At 51.0% G+C, this 16,977-nt stretch overlaps 1 protein-coding gene across 1 annotated transcript; it reads right to left on the reverse strand.

Moving 5' to 3' along the window:
• Positions 1 to 231: 231 nt before the first annotated feature.
• Positions 232 to 15,092, reverse strand: EIF4A3 (eukaryotic translation initiation factor 4A3). The gene is made up of 12 exons (XM_003931667.3): positions 14,828 to 15,092; positions 12,187 to 12,259; positions 9,780 to 9,846; positions 9,408 to 9,470; positions 8,412 to 8,544; positions 8,112 to 8,192; positions 3,854 to 3,995; positions 3,017 to 3,155; positions 2,299 to 2,414; positions 1,165 to 1,272; positions 940 to 1,067; positions 232 to 478 (listed from the first exon to the last, which is right to left on the reverse strand). Exons 1-12 carry the CDS (start codon positions 14,994 to 14,996, stop codon positions 462 to 464), a joined length of 1,236 nt encoding a protein of 411 aa, XP_003931716.1. The 5' UTR covers positions 14,997 to 15,092; the 3' UTR covers positions 232 to 461.
• Positions 15,093 to 16,977: the final 1,885 nt, after the last annotated feature.

Below are 16,977 nucleotides of genomic sequence, written 5' to 3' on the forward strand. Positions count from 1 at the left end.
CGTCCCAGCTACTCAGGAGGCTGAGGTGAGAGGACTGCCTGAGCCCAGGAGGCTGCGGCTGCAGTGAGTTGTGACGGTGCCACCGCACTTCAGCCCGGCGCCAGAGCAAAACCCGTCAACACTGGAACTCTCTCAAAGAAAAAAACAGATTAGAAAAGTGAGTGAAATGGCCCAAGACCACACTGTAAGTTACTAGAAAAGCTGGTGGCATCTTAGAAATACAAATCAGAGTTTATGGGAAAAGTTTTAAATTTTTAATGAAAAAGACTTAGAACAATGTATTATTTACATGTAAATAAGAAAAGAGAGCAGAATCCCCACATCTTCGGAGGGAGAGGGCAGGCCATTTATGAGAATAGAGTTCATATCAACCCCACTCAACAGAAGCTGGGCCTAAATACTTTCAAACAGGAGTTCACAGCAGCAGGTGAGCCGTCTCCTCTCATCCTCACCACGCTGCTTCAGATCAGATCAGCAACTGAAAGTGAAGATCCAGATTAAGGAACAATACAAACGAAATGAAAATTCCTAACGTCAATTTAACTAAAACTTCACAACAGACTTCTCAGAACAAAAAACAGGCCAGGCATAGTGGCTCCCGCCTGTATTCCCAACACATTGGGAGGCCGAGGAAGGCAGATCACTTGAGGCCAGGAGTTCGAGGCCAGCCTGGCCAACATGGTGAAACCTCGTCTCTAAAAATACAAAAATTAGCTGGCTCTGGTGGCCGGCACCTGTAATCCCAGTTACTCAAGAGGCTGAGGCAGGAGAATCGCTTGAACCCAGGAGGCAGAGGTTGCAGTGAGCTGAGATAGCACCATTGCACTCCAGCCTGGGTCACACTGTGAAACTCCGAATCAAATAAACAAACTCAAGGGCCACAAACTGAAAGTAGGCAAGTTCCCTCTACAGTTACGGCAACACTGAACGAATTCCTACCGTTCATCGGCATCTCATCGATCTGGGTGGAATAGTACTGCTCGATGTCTCTGAGGATGCGAATGTCGTCATTCTTCACAAAATTAATGGCCACACCCTTGCGGCCGTACCGACCTGATCTCCCAATTCTTCAAGAATCGAACAATATTACAATTAGTATATATAGCAATAAAGATGCGGTAAATGCGTCAACAGAAGTGAAGCCAATGAAAACCTGCACCCTACCTGTGTATGTACAGTTCTCTGTTATTGGGCAGATCGTAGTTAATGATGAGGGACACCTGAGGGACATCCAACCCCCTGGCCCACACGTCTGTAGAAATGAGCACTCGGCTGCAAAACACAAAGACTGTTTAAGGCGATCAAATTCCTCATGGAAGTGTAAGACTGGACTTGCTCCCACTGCTCATTTTAAGAAGGCTGGCTACAAATCCAGAATATATGAGGTCACCCCTCACACCAGTGCGCAAACATGAAGCCTCAGGGACAGCACCAGAAACCCGTGCAGAGAGGCTATTGCTGCATCTAGTTACTTCAGACATGTGCTCCATGAGATGAAACAGATATCTTTTACTATACTACCTTTTTAACTTACTTACTCAGTCCTAAACTAGTATTTGGGAAAAATATTTTACTTCTGCCTAGCAAAAAATTAAGACCAGTAAGTTCAGATAGGCGTGGTGGCTCACGCCTGTAACCCCAGCACTTGGGGAGGCCAACATGGGCAGATCGGCTGAGGTCAGGAGTTCAAGACCAGCCTGGCCAACACGGTGAAACCCCGTCTCTACGGAAAGTACAAAAAAAAAAATTAGCCATTCCAGGCTACTGGGGAGGCTGAGGCTACAGTCAACCAAGATTGTGCCAGTGCTCCCCAGCCTGGGTGATGAAGTGAGACTGTCTTAAAAAAAAAAAAAAAGTCACACACAGCACATTTCTTCAGCTGACCACAAGGTGGTCCGAGAAGGAAGTCTGAATCAAATTCCAATGAATAAAACCCACACAATCCACGCTATCTGACCACTGAGGAATTAAACTAATCAGAAGGATGAACACAAAACCACTACTTATTTGGAAGAGAAGACACACCCTTATAACCAAGGTGAGCGACCTGGCTGGTTAAGGCTAGTTATCAGGTCACCCTCAGTATTACAGGAGCAGAGCAGACACCGCCCTCCACCCCGCCTCTCCCCCCGCCCCACCAACCCCGTTAGTGGGAAAGCGTTCTGCTGACCCAGGGCCTCGGCTCTGGAGCAGGAGCCCGTCACCTCCCCAGGCCTGGGCCCTGCCCGGACGCAGTGCACATGAAGTGCCTGCCAAACGATCCAGCAAACCCAGAGCCACAGAGCGCAGCTGACCCACCTGGCGCCTGACCGGAACTCCTTCATGATGGACTCCCGCTCTTTCTGGGGCATGTCTCCGTGCATCGAGGACACGGTGAAGTTGGCTTCTCTCATTTTCTCCGTCAGCCAGTCCACCTACAAATGCCAAACCACAGATGTACATTCGGGATTTTACCTCCGCCACCTGCGGAACCAGTGTCAATATTCATAGGTAACTGCTCCTAAAACTCAGAATCCTCTTAACTGGACGTGCAGGAAATGTTCGGGTGCCCCTACAAAACCCTCTTACTTCATTTTCTCCACACGATGATTCTGCGGGGGAAGGGGCCAGGTCTGCTCATTCTCATTTGAAATTTAAATTTAAAGTCCAATCTTGTTAGAATGTAACCCAACAACCTTCCCTTCTCAGGAGACTGGCCGACAGTTCTCAGGTCTGCCTCCAAATGAGCATCACCTAGGGATCTGAAACCACTCAGGCCTGGGTTCCACCTTAAACCGACAAAATCTGCATCTTTCAAGTGGCTGACGCTGTCGTTCTGTCAATAAAGTTTGAACGGTCACAGCCACGTCTGACCGTCTGCATACTGTCTACAGCTGCTTTCGCAAGAGACCACATATCCTGAAAGCTTAAAATGCGGACAAACTGGCCCTTTACTGAAAAAGCTTGATCTAAGTCATGAAGGGACTCAGTCTTCAATTTCCCTTCCAGCACGTGGAGGCGGTACAATGCGTCTTACCTTCCTTTTGGTGTTGCAGAAGATGACCGCCTGAGTGATGGTCAGTGTGTCATAAAGGTCACACAGAGTGTCAAATTTCCACTCTTCTCTCTCCACTGCCACGAAAAACTGCTTGATGCCTTCCAGAGTCAATTCATCACTGAAGGACGAAGACAAATCCTGTCACGCACTCATCCTTCCACTAGGACTGAGGGCAGGCCAGGCTCCAGGGAGACCCCAGTAGAGATGGTCACACCCCGATATCTGGTGCAGACCCAGCCCTGTCCCCTATCCTGCCTCCATTCTGTATCCTACTCGACATTTCACAACGTGTACCACATGAAACAATTCTAACCAAAACACTGATAAGTAAATACAATCACCTAATTTTTAAATTTGGGATTATTGGTTCAAAGCAGAATGAGTATTATAAAAATTGGTTTTTTGTTTGGTTTGGTTTGAGACAGGGTCTGCTGCCTTGGCTGAAGTGCAGTGGCACGATCACAGCTCACTGCGGCCTCAACCTCCTGGCCTCAAGCGATCCTCCCACCTCAGCCTTCTGAGTAGCTGGGACTGCAGGCGTGAAACACCACAACTGGCTGACTTTTTATTATTTGTAGAGATGGGGTCTCCCTAATACTGAGTTAGGATTTGGTTTTTCAAAACACAAATTTTCAAAGAACTTGCATGCTTTAAATTCCTGTACATTCAGGCAGTGTGGCCTGAGGCGTGGATTTGGATTCAAGCATCAGCAACACAGCAAGACCCTGGCTATAAAAGGTTTTTGAAGTTACGACATAAAACCCTTTATAAATGCGGCCCAGTGTTTTAGTAACACTGGACACAAGGGGCGCCTACCGTTTCACCAGGATGCGGATTGGGTCTGTCATGAACTTGTTTGTCATCTCCAGAATCTCGTGTGGCAGCGTGGCACTGATGAGCACCACCTGTGTGGCTGGAGGCAGGTACCTGTACACGTCGTAAATCTGCTCTTTGAAACCTGGGACAGGGAGGACAGGTGAGGGATGTTTAGGATGGCACACCCAGAAACGAAACGTGCATGCCACGTGTTCCCACTGTGTTAGAGGCAGAGTGGTGATACGGTGCGGCTGACAGGGAAGCTCATCTTTTCAGAACCAGGACACACCCTTGCGTTCTCTGTCTACCCCGCACACGCCAGAGCAGGGACAGAGGAAACCTGGTTTCCCTTTGATGTTTCTTCAATCTGAAGTGCTCGAGGGATCGAGAAACCCACCCCAAGGGTCCTAGATGCCAAAAAATGAAAACCAACAGACAGGCTGGCCTGAGTCACCCGCAGTTCGGATGCCTCCACCTGCCACTGTCCTGTGAGGACTGGCATCCCCTGTGGCCAAACCTGCCACGTTTCAGAGAGAATCCAGACAGCCTGACTGTTACGGAGCATCTCCCAGTGAACAATGCTGCCCACCTATCCACACTGTTCAACATGACACAGGTGGAAATTAGTGCAGCAGCCAGCACACCTGCACCCTCCGCCAGGTCTGGGCAGAGCCAGGCATAGGAGAAGGGAGCCGGGGCAGGCAGGGGCCCGGCCTCCTCACCACGGGCCCAGCTAATGAACTGGAGGCTCGGACTCCATACATCATATGAAGCCGGAGAATCTGCATGTCTCAAAGTCCCCAGGTGACAAGGCTGCTCCTGCCTGCGGCCCTCACCGTGACAACCCCTGCCCTCAGGGCCGGCCAGAAGCACAAGGAGCCACCCACAACCCAGGGCTTCCTCAGCCACCACAGACACAATGCGGCCCCCAAACCTTTAACCTCACTGAGGAGCAGAGGGGTCCAACAAGTGGCCGTAGACAGAGGACAGGAGGATGAGAGGTACCGAGCACAGGCCCCCAGGCTCCCAAAGAACTCCTGGGACCCGATGACGCCCACGGGTGGCGCTGGGAGTGCTGAGAACACAGCACTTCCTCACGACCCACCCATGCCTTGTGAAGACCCTGGGGGGCCCCACTACCGAGCCTCACACTGAATTCAGGTGACACTTATCACCATGCATTTCTCAATCACTGTTCTAAGAGAACACCTGCTATCACCTAGAGGCCCGCACACAGCTCATGTCAGAACACCTATGAAAACCCGAGAAAGTGTACATCCAAATCCTACCAAGTGATATCTTTTTTTGTGTGGAGACGGAGTCTCGCTCTGTCGCCCAGGACGCAGTGCAGTGGCACTATCTCAGCTCATTGCAGCCTCCACCTCCCAGGTTCCAGCAATGCTCCTGCCTCAGCCTCCCAAGTAGCTGGAATTACAGGCAGGCACCACCACACCCAACCAGTTTTTATATTTTTAGTAGAGACGGGGTTTCACCACGTTGGCCAGGCTGATCTCAAACTCCTGACCTCAGGTGATCCGCCCGCCTCGGCCTCTCAAAGTGCTAGGATTGCCGGTGTGAGCCACCATACCCAGCCTCCAATTTATCTTAAAGAATGAAGATCGCCTACACAACCAAGACATGAATCATGGAATATCCATCCCTCCAATAGAATACCTCGTTGCCATTAAACAGGCCACAGAATACTTTTCTTATCATGGACAGTTACATTTTTTATAAAAGCAGATTATCAAACCAAACACACGATTCCACGTGTATTAACTACAGCTATGTACAAAAAGTCTGGACACACACAGTTTTAGGCAAAACTTCCAAACTGGGTTTTTCCCCTGCTCGCACACCAACACAACAGTCGTCAACACAGGAGGCGACTTCTGAGTGAGCAGGGATGCCCTCCAGTGAGCGCGACACTCCCTACCGGAGCCAGCACACACACTTGTGTGTACATGGGTGCACCACAGCACCACGCACGCATTTTGCGATGCTTAAGACAGGCTTGTTCTGTCACCCACGACGGTGGCCCCAACTCCTGGGCTGAAGTGATCGTCCACCCCAGCCACCTGAGTACCTGGGACGCGGGCCCATGCCACCACACCCTGCTGATTTTTAATTTTTATTTTTTCACTAGAGAGTGCATCTCTGTGTTGCCCAGAGTGGTCCTGAACACCCGGTCTCGATGGTACTCCTGTCTCGGCTTCCGAAGGTATCTGGATTACAGGTGTGAGCCACCTCGCTCAGCTTTGTGATTTTTACTCATTTTTAATAACTGTGTCTCCTCAATGAATATGTATTTGTATATATAACAAAAAAGCGTTACAGGCATTTGTCAGAGGCCTGGGCCCTGCTGGTCTCGGCCTCTGCTGCTCCAGCACCACAGCGGCCGTGTCCTTCCCAGACCAGCACCTCCCGCTCCTCGCTCCTCTGAGCTGGTTTCTCCAGCTACCCACTTGCAGTCTTGCAGCTCTGCCTGGGCTGACTTCTGGACCTTGAGCCCTGAGCCCAAGACCAAGGCCTCGATGACAAAAAAGTTGCTGCACCTGCACTCTGCTCCTGCTGTCCTTCCACTTCCGCGTCCGGGCAGCCACCCCCGCAGGGGGCCGGGCGGTCCTCACTCCAGGCTCTCTGACAATGGACATCCTGACAGATGGCTTTGATCTTGGCCCGTGAGTTTGTCTGTCTCAAATGGGCCTATGAGTTATGTCCACATTTCTTCCAGCTTTCAGAAAAGCTCCTCCACCCTCAAGTGTCCTCTCTGCTTCCCCTCAGCCGAGCCCGTCAGCCACATCACACGCTTCTCCACCCCCCTCCACATCAGGCCTCCACTGAGGAGTCTGGAGTTGGCTTTGGGCACTCAACAGAAACTGGTCTTGCAGGATGGCTAGGAGGCTCTAGGACCCCCTTCCAGCGCTGACCACCCACCCCTGCCAGGCCCCTAGTGGCTGCTGCCTCCATGGCCTCCCTGAGCTCTGTCCCATCTCTCCATGTAACACGCCCTGCTCTTCCCATGTCCCCCACCCGTGTCCCAGCTGTCTGTTCTTCCACTTGGCCCACATGTTCCTGGGGCTCATGGACCCCACTGCCTGGCTCTAGCCAGGGGGCTATGGACACATAGCTGAGACCAGACCCTCCCAAGCACGTCATGACAGACACATCCTTAAGGGTGCTGCGCCAAGGCACCTGAATCCGAAGACATATCAGGTTTGCTGTAGCCTGGCTCCCAGATCTGCCCTCACCTGCCACCTACCTTACCACCTGTGTGCCAGCCTAGTGACACATGCCTGGGACCCTCCTGATTTAGGAAGGCTGCAGGGGAGCTGAGGGGTCAGCCACCAGCCCTCAACCTTCCCTCCTTCAGTCCAACCCTCGCCCTGGGTCCCCACTGCCACACGGATGAGGCTACCTTTCACCTGGATCAATGCCGCTATATAAAAACTGTGGGTCTTCAAGACAAATGGCTGTAAAAGATACAAATAAATTCTCTCTCCTCAAAAAACAAAACAAAACAAAACAAAAAAACTGTGGGTCAAACGGGTCTCCTCACTGCAGCCCTCAACATGCAGCTCGGGGCTTCCCTCCCACCCCACCCAGCTCCAGCCACAGTGAGCCACTTCCCTACAGATGTGTGCCACACATCTTCAGCCACGACAATTCACGAGGCTGAGGCAGGAGGACTGCTTGAGTGCAGGAGGTCGAGGGCATAGTGAGCCATGATCATGCCGCTGCACTCACTCCAACCTGGGCGACAGAACAAGACCCTGCTTCAAAAAATAAACAAATAAGACCAGTTGTGGTGGCTCACACCTGTAATCCCAGAACTTTCGGAGGCTGAGGCAGGTGGATCACAAGGTCAGGAGTTCAAGATCAGCCTGGCCAATATGGTGAAACTCTGTCTCTACTAAAAATACAAAAATTACCCAGGTGTGGTGCCAGACAACTGTAATCCCAGCTACTTGGGAGGCTGAGGCAGAATTGCTTGAACCCAGAAGGCAGAAGTTGTAGTGCCGAGATGGCGCCACTGCACTCCAGCCTGGGCAACAGAGTGAGACTCCACCTCAAATAAATAAACAATAAATAATATCAAGGTGGGAATTTTTTCTTCATAATAGCCACCAAGGCACAACTGTTTTTCCACAATAAAAACACTATTCACATTCATTCACTGACTACCTGTTTCAGTTCTCCACTGTGAAAACTTAAGAACCAAGAATTACATCAGTAGGAAAGTAATTGTTTCTCATACCTTTATTCAACATTTCATCAGCTTCATCCAAAACCAACATTTTGATAGCACGTGTCCTCAAGCTTCTGCGACGAATCATATCTGTGGCATGAGAGTTTGAAATAATTACACCCGAGCCTCCCAGGAAACAGTTCGTCATTCCAGCCGCTCTCAGCATTTCAGAGACCTTCCCACCTCCTGCAAGCGGCCCAGGTGCAAAGGTCTACCGCGCGGCCTGCCGAACTGAAAGCGGTCCTGGACCGTTTACGCACGTCTTACAAACACTACCGGCAGTACCATTTCAGTGACGAAAGCGCTTACCAAACACACGCCCTGGAGTGCCCGCAACAACGTGCTGTCCGTAATCCAGCTTCCTGATGTCCTCCCCAACGTTGGTGCCCCCAATGCAGGCGTGGCACTGGACGTTCATGTAGTCACCGAGAGCGAGCAGGCCCTAAATCAAAGCACAGGTTCATGTCTGGGGGCGGGACAGAGTCAGCAACATCCACGTCTCCCCAAAAAGAAAAGTGGCTTCTACTCCAATACGATCACCAATGATTATTTATGCCATTATTTATGTCTCGAAACCACGAAATTCTCCTGCAATTTTCTCTGACAATTTCAAGTTAATTTTGCTGCTTTCTTATTACAAAAGCTATACTATTAGCAGAACACAATATATAAAATTTATAATCCCACCCACCAAAAACACCCACATTAACATCTTAATAGCTATCTTTTAAAATATGTATAAGATAGGTACAATTTATTATTATAACTATTTTTGAGATGGAGTTGCACTCTTGTTGCCCAGGCTGGAGTGCAATGTCACGATCTTAGCTCACCGCAACCTTTGCCTCCCGAGTTCAAGCGATTTCTCCTGCTCAGCTACAGAAGTAGCTGAGATTACAGGCGACTGCCACCATGCCCAGATTATTTTTTGTAGTTTTAGTAGAAACAGGGTTTCATCATGTTGACCAGGCTGGTCTCCAACTCCTGACCTCAGGTGATCCACCTGCTTCGGCCTCCCAAAGTGCTGGGATTACAGGCCTGAGCCCCTGAGCCTGGCCTATTTTTATTAAAATTGATTTTCTGCTGAAAAATCTACATTTCTAAAGCTGCAAAAAACTACTGAGAGCACACAAGCCACACTAAAAATGACTTACTACAAACCAGCAATTTATATAATGGTTCATGGCAAAACGTTCATCAGGTCGAGGTATCAGAAAACAGGACTGGATTATAAATGAGTGTTTCACAACTGAATCACAAAAGCAGTACTTGCAATTCGGACCCCTCTGTCTTCAGCCATCTCACCTTCTGGATCTGCACAGCTAACTCTCTCGTGGGAGCCAAGATCAAAGCTTGAGTTTCACGAACCTGGCGAAATTATCAGGAAACAGAGAATCCTCAGTATTAACAGGGTGGACTGCAGTAATTCACACTCAGATCTATGAGGAACAGTATCTCATATTGATCAGATTTCTCTTACAGAGGTCAGCAAATCCCACCGTCATTTCAACTGCAAATCCAGCAATAACTGAATGTCAGTCAAGATCCTTGTCCGCAGACAAGAATTTCCTCCAGTTAAAAAGGAAACCATGACAGAATATTAGTTAGTGGAAATTAGTACACAACTAAGACTCTCCTAGAACTACAGAACAGTTTGTTTTAAGAGTGGCAAATTACCTGAATGTCCAGACACTGGAGGACCGAGATACTGAAGGTGGCGGTTTTGCCTGTGCCGGACTGAGACCTATTCAAGAAAGTAAGAGCAGTGGGATTTAGAGGGAGGACCGGTCATTCCACCGCTGTGCCCCGCGGGCTGGGCTCCAGAGGCACCTAGGCACCTTCTTCCAAGAAGCCCCGTACCCAACAACATTTCAACTGCGAGGAGGTGGGACTCGGGCCCAGTGTCACAGCTCTTAGGTGTCCATGAGGAGAGTAGACATGGCTTCTGAAGGGGGTAATGGAGCAAGACTCTAACGTCAAGAGGTGTTTCATAGGCGTCAGAAAAAGGAGGATACCCCTTTATCTAAACACAACTCTTTTCCTTCTATGATTTTGGACCAACTCACTCCTCCAAAGAAATCTGCGTGTAAATGAGTCTTTTTTAAATCAGGCAAACGAGGAATAAGGCTATCAAAAGAGGATTTGTGGTGCGAGGAGATACAGCTGTATCTGGGTTTCATCCACAGTTCCTGACTCACAGCTCCCATAACCCTGTTACAGTCTTACTAGATTGACGGTTTGTTAGGCCTCAGGAAAGTCCCTCTAACCTTCTGCTCTCCCTTCACCTACCCACAGCAGGGCTCTAATCTCCCCTGCCTTTAAGAATGTGAGGCATAAGACCCTCATTCCACAGTGTGGTGGCTCAGGCCTGTATTCCCGGCACTCTGGGACGCAGAGGCAAGAGGACTGCTTGAAGCCGGGAATTCAAGACCAGCCTGTGCAATACAGCAAGAGACCCCACTTCGAAACAAAACAAAACAAAAAACTAACCAGGGAATGGCGGCATATTCTGGCAGCCCCAGTTTCTTGGGGAGGTTGAGGCGGGCTGATTCCTTACTCCTTGGAGTCAGAGGCTGCAGTCAGCTACGACTGCACCACTGCATTCCTGCCTGGGTGACGAAGTGAGACCCCTTATCTTTAAAAAAAAAAAAAAAAAATGTTTAGGCTGGGCACAGTGGCTCACGCCTATAATCTGAAGGCTTTGGGAAGCCAAGGCAGGCAGATCGCCAGGAGTTTGAGAGCAGCCTGGGCAACACAATGAAACCCTGTCTCTACAGAAAATGCAAAAATTAACTGGGCATGGTGATGTGTGCCTGTAGTCCCAGCTCCAGCTACCTGGGAGGCTGAGGTGGGAGGATCACTTGAGTCTGGGAGGTCAAGGCTGCCATGAGCTGTAATCATGCTACTGCACTCCAGCCTGGGAGCCTGGGAGATAGAGTAAGACCCTGTCTGAAACAAAGGAAAAAATTAAAATTAAAAAATTTTTTTTCCAAAAGCATCATGGTATTATTCCAGAGAAGGTCCTGCCCTATACCCTACGGGGAAGGAATGCTGACCTTGTGGAATTTTCCATAAAAAGCCAAGAGGACCAGGTTCGAAGAGCTTCTGGATGGCTGAGCACAGACAGCAGAACACAAGGAGATTCTGGGAGGGTGACCACCTGCCCCCTGGAGGCTGCACCCCTTCCCCCTATCTGTATCCTTTGCAGTACCCTAATAATAAACCACTAAATGTGTTTGCATTCTTTGAGCTGCTGCTCCAGCAACTTAATCCAACCTAAAGAGGGGGCCGTGGGAACCCCAACTTGAAGCTGGTTGGTCACAAGTTCTAGGCGTCCAGACTTAGAACCGGGATCTGAAAAGAGGGCAGCTGGAGACTGGGCCCGTGACCTGTGGAATATGGCCCATCTCCAGGCAGATGGTGTGACAGCTGAACTGGAGGACACCCGGCCGGAAAACCCCCACACCGCTGTTCACTGAAGTCTTCCTCTGCGCGGATGACTGTGGTGGTGGTGTGAGAGCAGAAGAAAAGCACAGTCTGTTTTTCCGAAATTGTGTCACATACAATTCCACACGCCAAAAACCACTAAGCAAAGCTGGCTAAGAAAATGAAAGCCTTCGGCTGGGCACAGTGGCTCACGCCTGTAATCCCCGCACTTTAGGAGGCCAAGACACATGGATCACTTGAGGTAAGGAGTTTAAGACCAGCCTGACCAACACGGTGAAACCTTGTCTCTACTAAAAATACAAAACTAAGGCGGGTATGGTGGCAGGCACCTGTAATCCCAGCTACTCGGAGAGGGTGAGGCAGGAGAATCGCTTGAACCCGGGAGGCGGAGGTTGCAATGAGCCGAGATCACTCTAGCCCGGGCAACAGAGCTAGACTTCATCTCAAAGAGAAGAAAAAAATGAAAGCCTTCTACAGAAGAGAACACAAATTTAAAGATTATTAAACCCTGTGGCTAAAGTCAGGGAAAGCGTTGGTACTGAAGGCGTAGCAACTGAGGAAAACGGTCACCCCAGAACATCTAACTGCACCGCGCTGCCCCGACTTGCGTCCAGCCTGCGCTGACGCCAGGACTTACTGTGCGATGACGTCTCTCCCTTTGATTATCTGCTTGATTGCTCGTTGCTGGATCGCTGATGGTTTTTCAAAACCTGAAATAAAACAGAAAATTAGCTCTCACCACAATGACAGCATAGAAACCCTGTACTGTGAGCTTGTCAGGGGCAGACACGGTTTGCTTTTTGAACACGCGCTCCAGCCTAACCCAACGTTCAACACAGCAAGCTCTCAAGCCGCAGAGGCTCAATGAACTGGACTGACAGGATTTCTACACTAACATGGGATATTATTTGTAAAGACAAATCTCTATTTAAACACCACCACCAAGGTGTAGTATACAAAGACACCAGTTTTGTTTTGTTTTGTTTTTTAAATCTTTTGGGCGCGCAACATCTGGAAGTCTAAGTGCCAAAATGTTCCCGGCAGTTACTGCAGTAGAGAAGTGGGAAGAAGCTTACTTTTTACTCTAAATACTTCCCTAGGTTTGACTCAATTACAAACAACTACACTACATTTCAAGTTAAAAAAACAAAAAACCCAGGAAAGTCACTGAAGCCACTGTTCTCTCCTCCTAGCTAGCATTAAGTCTGTGTGTTGCTGACTCTATTTAACCTGCTTGGGTCACACTGCGGGGTATCCTAAGCTGTTCTCCTGTCTGGATGCAGCTCACTCACTACACCACCATCTCTCCTGCAAAGCAACTACCACAGAGGGGTGAGGCTATTTTGAAGGACTACGTGTTTTTCAAGTAAATAAAATTTTATATACAAAAACTCTTATTTCAATTATGTTGTGGTAGTCTTTTAAATGTCGCTTTGCTCAGTTCTGGGGCATAGCAAAAAATAAGAAACAAAAGAAAACGTAGCACAATTTCCCATCTTAATGCAAAAGCAAGTATAGCAGATGATTTAAACTCTTCATTAAATTCTTCACGAACAGCAGCACATAGATGGGACCCTAACAACAGTGTCTTAGGGCAGGGATCGGCTGAGTGCCAGGAAATCAAGATGGAGCTGTCAGCCTCACTGTGAGGCTCCACTGCAATACTTTCTCACCACCCATCCTGGGCAACTTCGCTTCACTTTGTCCAAACTGTTGTGGCATCAAGAACTACAGGATAAGGCCAGGTGGGGTGGCTCACACCTGTAATCCCAGCACTTTGGGAGGCTGAGGTTGGTGGATCACTGAGGTCAGGAATTCGAGACCAGCCTGGGCAACGAGGCAAAACCCGTCCCTACTAAAAATACAAAAATTAGTTCCACGTGGTGGTGCATGCCTATAATCCCAGATACTCTAGAGGCTAAGGCAAAGAAATCACTTGAACCCCAGCGGCAGAAGTTGCAGTGAGCCAAGTTCATGCCACTACATTCCAGCCTTGGCGACAGAGAAAGACCATCAGAAAGAAAAGAGAACTACAGAACAAAAGATGTCCCTGTCCCAAGCATTCAACACAGACCATTTATCCCAGATGTTGGTAATTTCCATCTAGTGCCCAACCCAACCCCTTCTCCAGGTTCTAAACGTCCACAGAACTTTCAAACAGATCAAGACACAGTTCCTGATTCTGACTCTCCGCAGTGCTGCCTACCTAGGTGAACGTTTGCAGCATCAACCACCCGTTACTCAAAACACTCCAGTGCTCCTCCTCCTGTCACTCACATTCAGTCCATCAGCCAATGCTGTCAGCTCCCTGGTACTCCAGCTCCAAGGCAGCACAACCCTCTCTCCCCTGGACTAGAGCTCCCAACTGGTCTCCCTGTTTCCTCTCCTGCCTCGCCTCACCTCACCTCACCTGAAATTCACGGACACCCAAAAGAACCTTTTAAACTGTAAATCTGATGGTCACGTAGCTACTTAAAACCTTTCAGTGGCTTCCCACTGGATTTCTTTCTTTTATTATTATTATTATTATTATTATTATTATTTTTATTGCATTTTAGGTTTTGGGGTATGGATTTCTAAATGAAATTCAAACTGTTCGTCACCCTACATGTCCCTGTTAGATCTGGCCCCTACTTAACTTTCCAAACTCCCACCACGGGGGACCTGTTTCCATTCCTGGAATGCAGCTGGCTAAGGGCTGCAAGGCCCTGGCACCAGCTGTTCCTTCTGCCCCAACTGCTCTTCCCTCCTGTCCTAACAGTCTCCTTCATCCAGGCCTCAGCTCAAATGGCACCCCCTCCCGCAAACCCCCTTACCTCTCTGCTTTACTAATTCTCTCCTCCTTCACAGTCCCACTACATTCAACTACCCCGCTTCAGGTTCTCCACAGCGACAACCACTGCCTGAGCAACCCGACGCTATGCCGTCTGTCCCCGCCAACGAAATTCAGAACCCGTAAAGGCACAAACCCGTCTGGTTTACTGCCAAAACCCCAGTACCCAGAAAAGCTGGTAGGTACGAAACAGTTACGTGCTCGATGAACGACGCTGATGTGCCTCGAAGCGGCTGCAGCCCCCGCCGGACCCACGCGGAGCTCTGCACCGTGGACACACACCGATCGCGCCGACACAGCCAGGTGTGAGGGCGCCGACGGGGACGGAGCTGGGGGTCGCAAGTCCCTGGTCCCCGAGCATCCTCCCCGACCACGACCTCGCGAGCGCGGGGCCGGCCGGGGAGTCACCGGTCCGGCCCCCAACCCGCGGCCCGCGCCCGCTCACCGTACGCGTAGATGCCCCGCAGAAGGTCCTCCCGCAGGCCCATGGTGTCGAACGTGGGGGTCACGTCCACCTCCTCGCTGGTCTCGAATTCCACCTTGGTCATGTCTTCCTCTTTGAGCAGCCGCTTCCGCGCCGAGCCCGAGGTCGCCATCGTGGCCGTGGCCGCCATGATTCCGAGCGCGCGGAAGAGCACAGCGCGCGCAGCAGCGGAAAGCAATCGAAGAAGCCCCGCGCCGCCGCCGCCAAGAGGAACTGACGCCGCAGCGTGCGGAAGCGTGAGACGTGCGTACGTACGTACGTGCGTGCGCGCGCCACGGCCACGCCTCCGGAGGGGCGTGAAAGGGAAAAGAGCGGAAGCCGCAGGGAAACGGAAGTTGTTTCTGCTCTCGCACGATATGCAGTTCCCGCGGGATCTCGCTGAGGGCGGGGCACCCGGTTCCCTATAAAAGGCACGGAGGCCGCGGGACTCTCAGGGTTTGTGGCGTTTCGCGGGGGGCTGCGGATTTTTGTTCAACCCTCCGCTGAGGTTTTTTTTTTTGAGTGACCTGTGGCCCGGAACACCCTGGAAACAGGCTTGGGGCCGCGAGGGTGCCTCCGCTCCGGGCATCGTCTCCAGACGGCCCCGCCTCAGGAGAAAAAGACGGGCACGGGTCCCCTCCCCGGCCCGCAGTGGGTGGGTGGAGGCGCCGCGCTCGCCGCGGGGACGATGGCGGGTTGGAACCCTCGCGGCCTCCGGTGTGGGCCTGGCGGGGCGCTGTCCTCGGGCGGGTCCGCGCCGCGGAGAACCAGGGCCCCTGACGCCGGCGACCTTCCTGGGGCCCCGCCTGTGTGGGTCTTCGCCGCCCGCCTGGCGTGCTGGAGGAAGGGTCACGCTCCGTCGCCCAGGCTGGGGTGCAGTGGTGGGACCCGGGCTCGCTGCAGCAGCCGCCTCCCGGGTTCAGGCCGTCGTCCCGCCTCAGCCTCCTGAGTAGCTGGGACTACAGGCGCCTGCCACCACGCCTGGCTTATTTAAGAATTTTGGGGGGCCGGGCGCGGTGGCTCACGCCTGTAATCCCAGCACTTTGGGAGTCGGGTGGATCACGAGGTCGAGAGATCGAGACCATCCTGGTCAACATGGTGAAACCCCGTCTCTACTAAAAATACAAAACATTAGCTGGGCATGGTGGCTCGTGCCTGTAATCCCAGCTACTCAGGAGGCTGAGGCAGGAGAATTGCCTGAACCCAGGAGGCGGAGGTTGCGGTGAGCCGAGGTCGCGCCATTGCACTCCAGCCTGGGTAACAAGAGCGAAACTCCGTCTCTTTTGTTTTTTTGTAGAGACGGTGGTTGGGAGACTGCCCCAGTGTTGTGCAGGCTGGTCTTGAACTCCTGGGGCTCAGGTGATCCGCCCGCCTTGGCCCCTGGAAGGGCTGGGATTACAGGCGTGAGCCACTGCGCGGCAAGCAGCTGTTACAAAGTGAAATACACGCTGAGCCTTCAATTTACTCTTAATGAAGGCCTCGGGTCTGTGTAGACGGTGCTAATAATGCGTGTCCTGCAGTAGAGAGAACCCAGACGGGGTGGGGGTTTTTTTTATTGCCCAGCAGAACGTTAATCAGTTATGCATTTTAACCTGCTTTTTGTTTGTTCGTTTGTTTTGAGACAGGGTCTGGCTCTGTCGCCCAGGCTGCAGTGCCATGGCACCATCTCGGCTCACTGCAACCTCCACCTCCCGAGCGCAGGCGATCCGCCCACCTCAGTCTCCAGAGTACCTGGAACCACAGGTGCCGCTACTACGCGCAGCCCCTAACCCACTTTCTTATCTGACACTTCTTGAAGTGCGTCTACATACCAGCCTCCCCTCATGCCTTTTGAAGCAGCTCCACCGTCTTTGAAGGGCAGTTCATGTTGTGTTGAGAATCACGTTTTTAACTTTGGGAAAATTGTATTTCCATGAGTGCCAGCGCCATCCTTTCTTTTCTTTTCTTTTTCTTTGTCTTGTTTTTTCGAGACGGAGTCTCACTCAGTCGCCCAGGCTGGAGTGCAGTGGCGCCATCTCTGCTCACGGCAACCTTCGCCTCCCAGGTTCAAGCGATTCTCCTGCCTCAGCCTCCTGAGTAGCTGGGGTTACAGGAATGTCCCACCACACTTAGCTAATTTTTGTATTTTTTGT

The sequence above is a fragment of the Saimiri boliviensis genome, chromosome 17 (assembly GCF_048565385.1).
Source record: "Saimiri boliviensis isolate mSaiBol1 chromosome 17, mSaiBol1.pri, whole genome shotgun sequence".
Classification (NCBI taxonomy): Eukaryota; Metazoa; Chordata; class Mammalia; order Primates; family Cebidae; genus Saimiri; species Saimiri boliviensis.

Bases quoted from the DNA above. Each gene is read 5' to 3' on its own strand.
- EIF4A3 (XM_003931667.3), bottom strand. From the start codon at position 14,996: ATGGCGGCCACGGCCACGATGGCGACCTCGGGCTCGGCGCGGAAGCGG. The intron at 8,193-8,411 runs GTAAGCGCTTTC...CTCATGCCACAG, and splicing joins CACTCCAGGGCGTGTGTTTG to ATATGATTCGTCGCAGAAGC. The intron at 3,156-3,853 runs GTAGGCGCCCCT...TTCGTCCTTCAG, and splicing joins ATCCGCATCCTGGTGAAACG to TGATGAATTGACTCTGGAAG.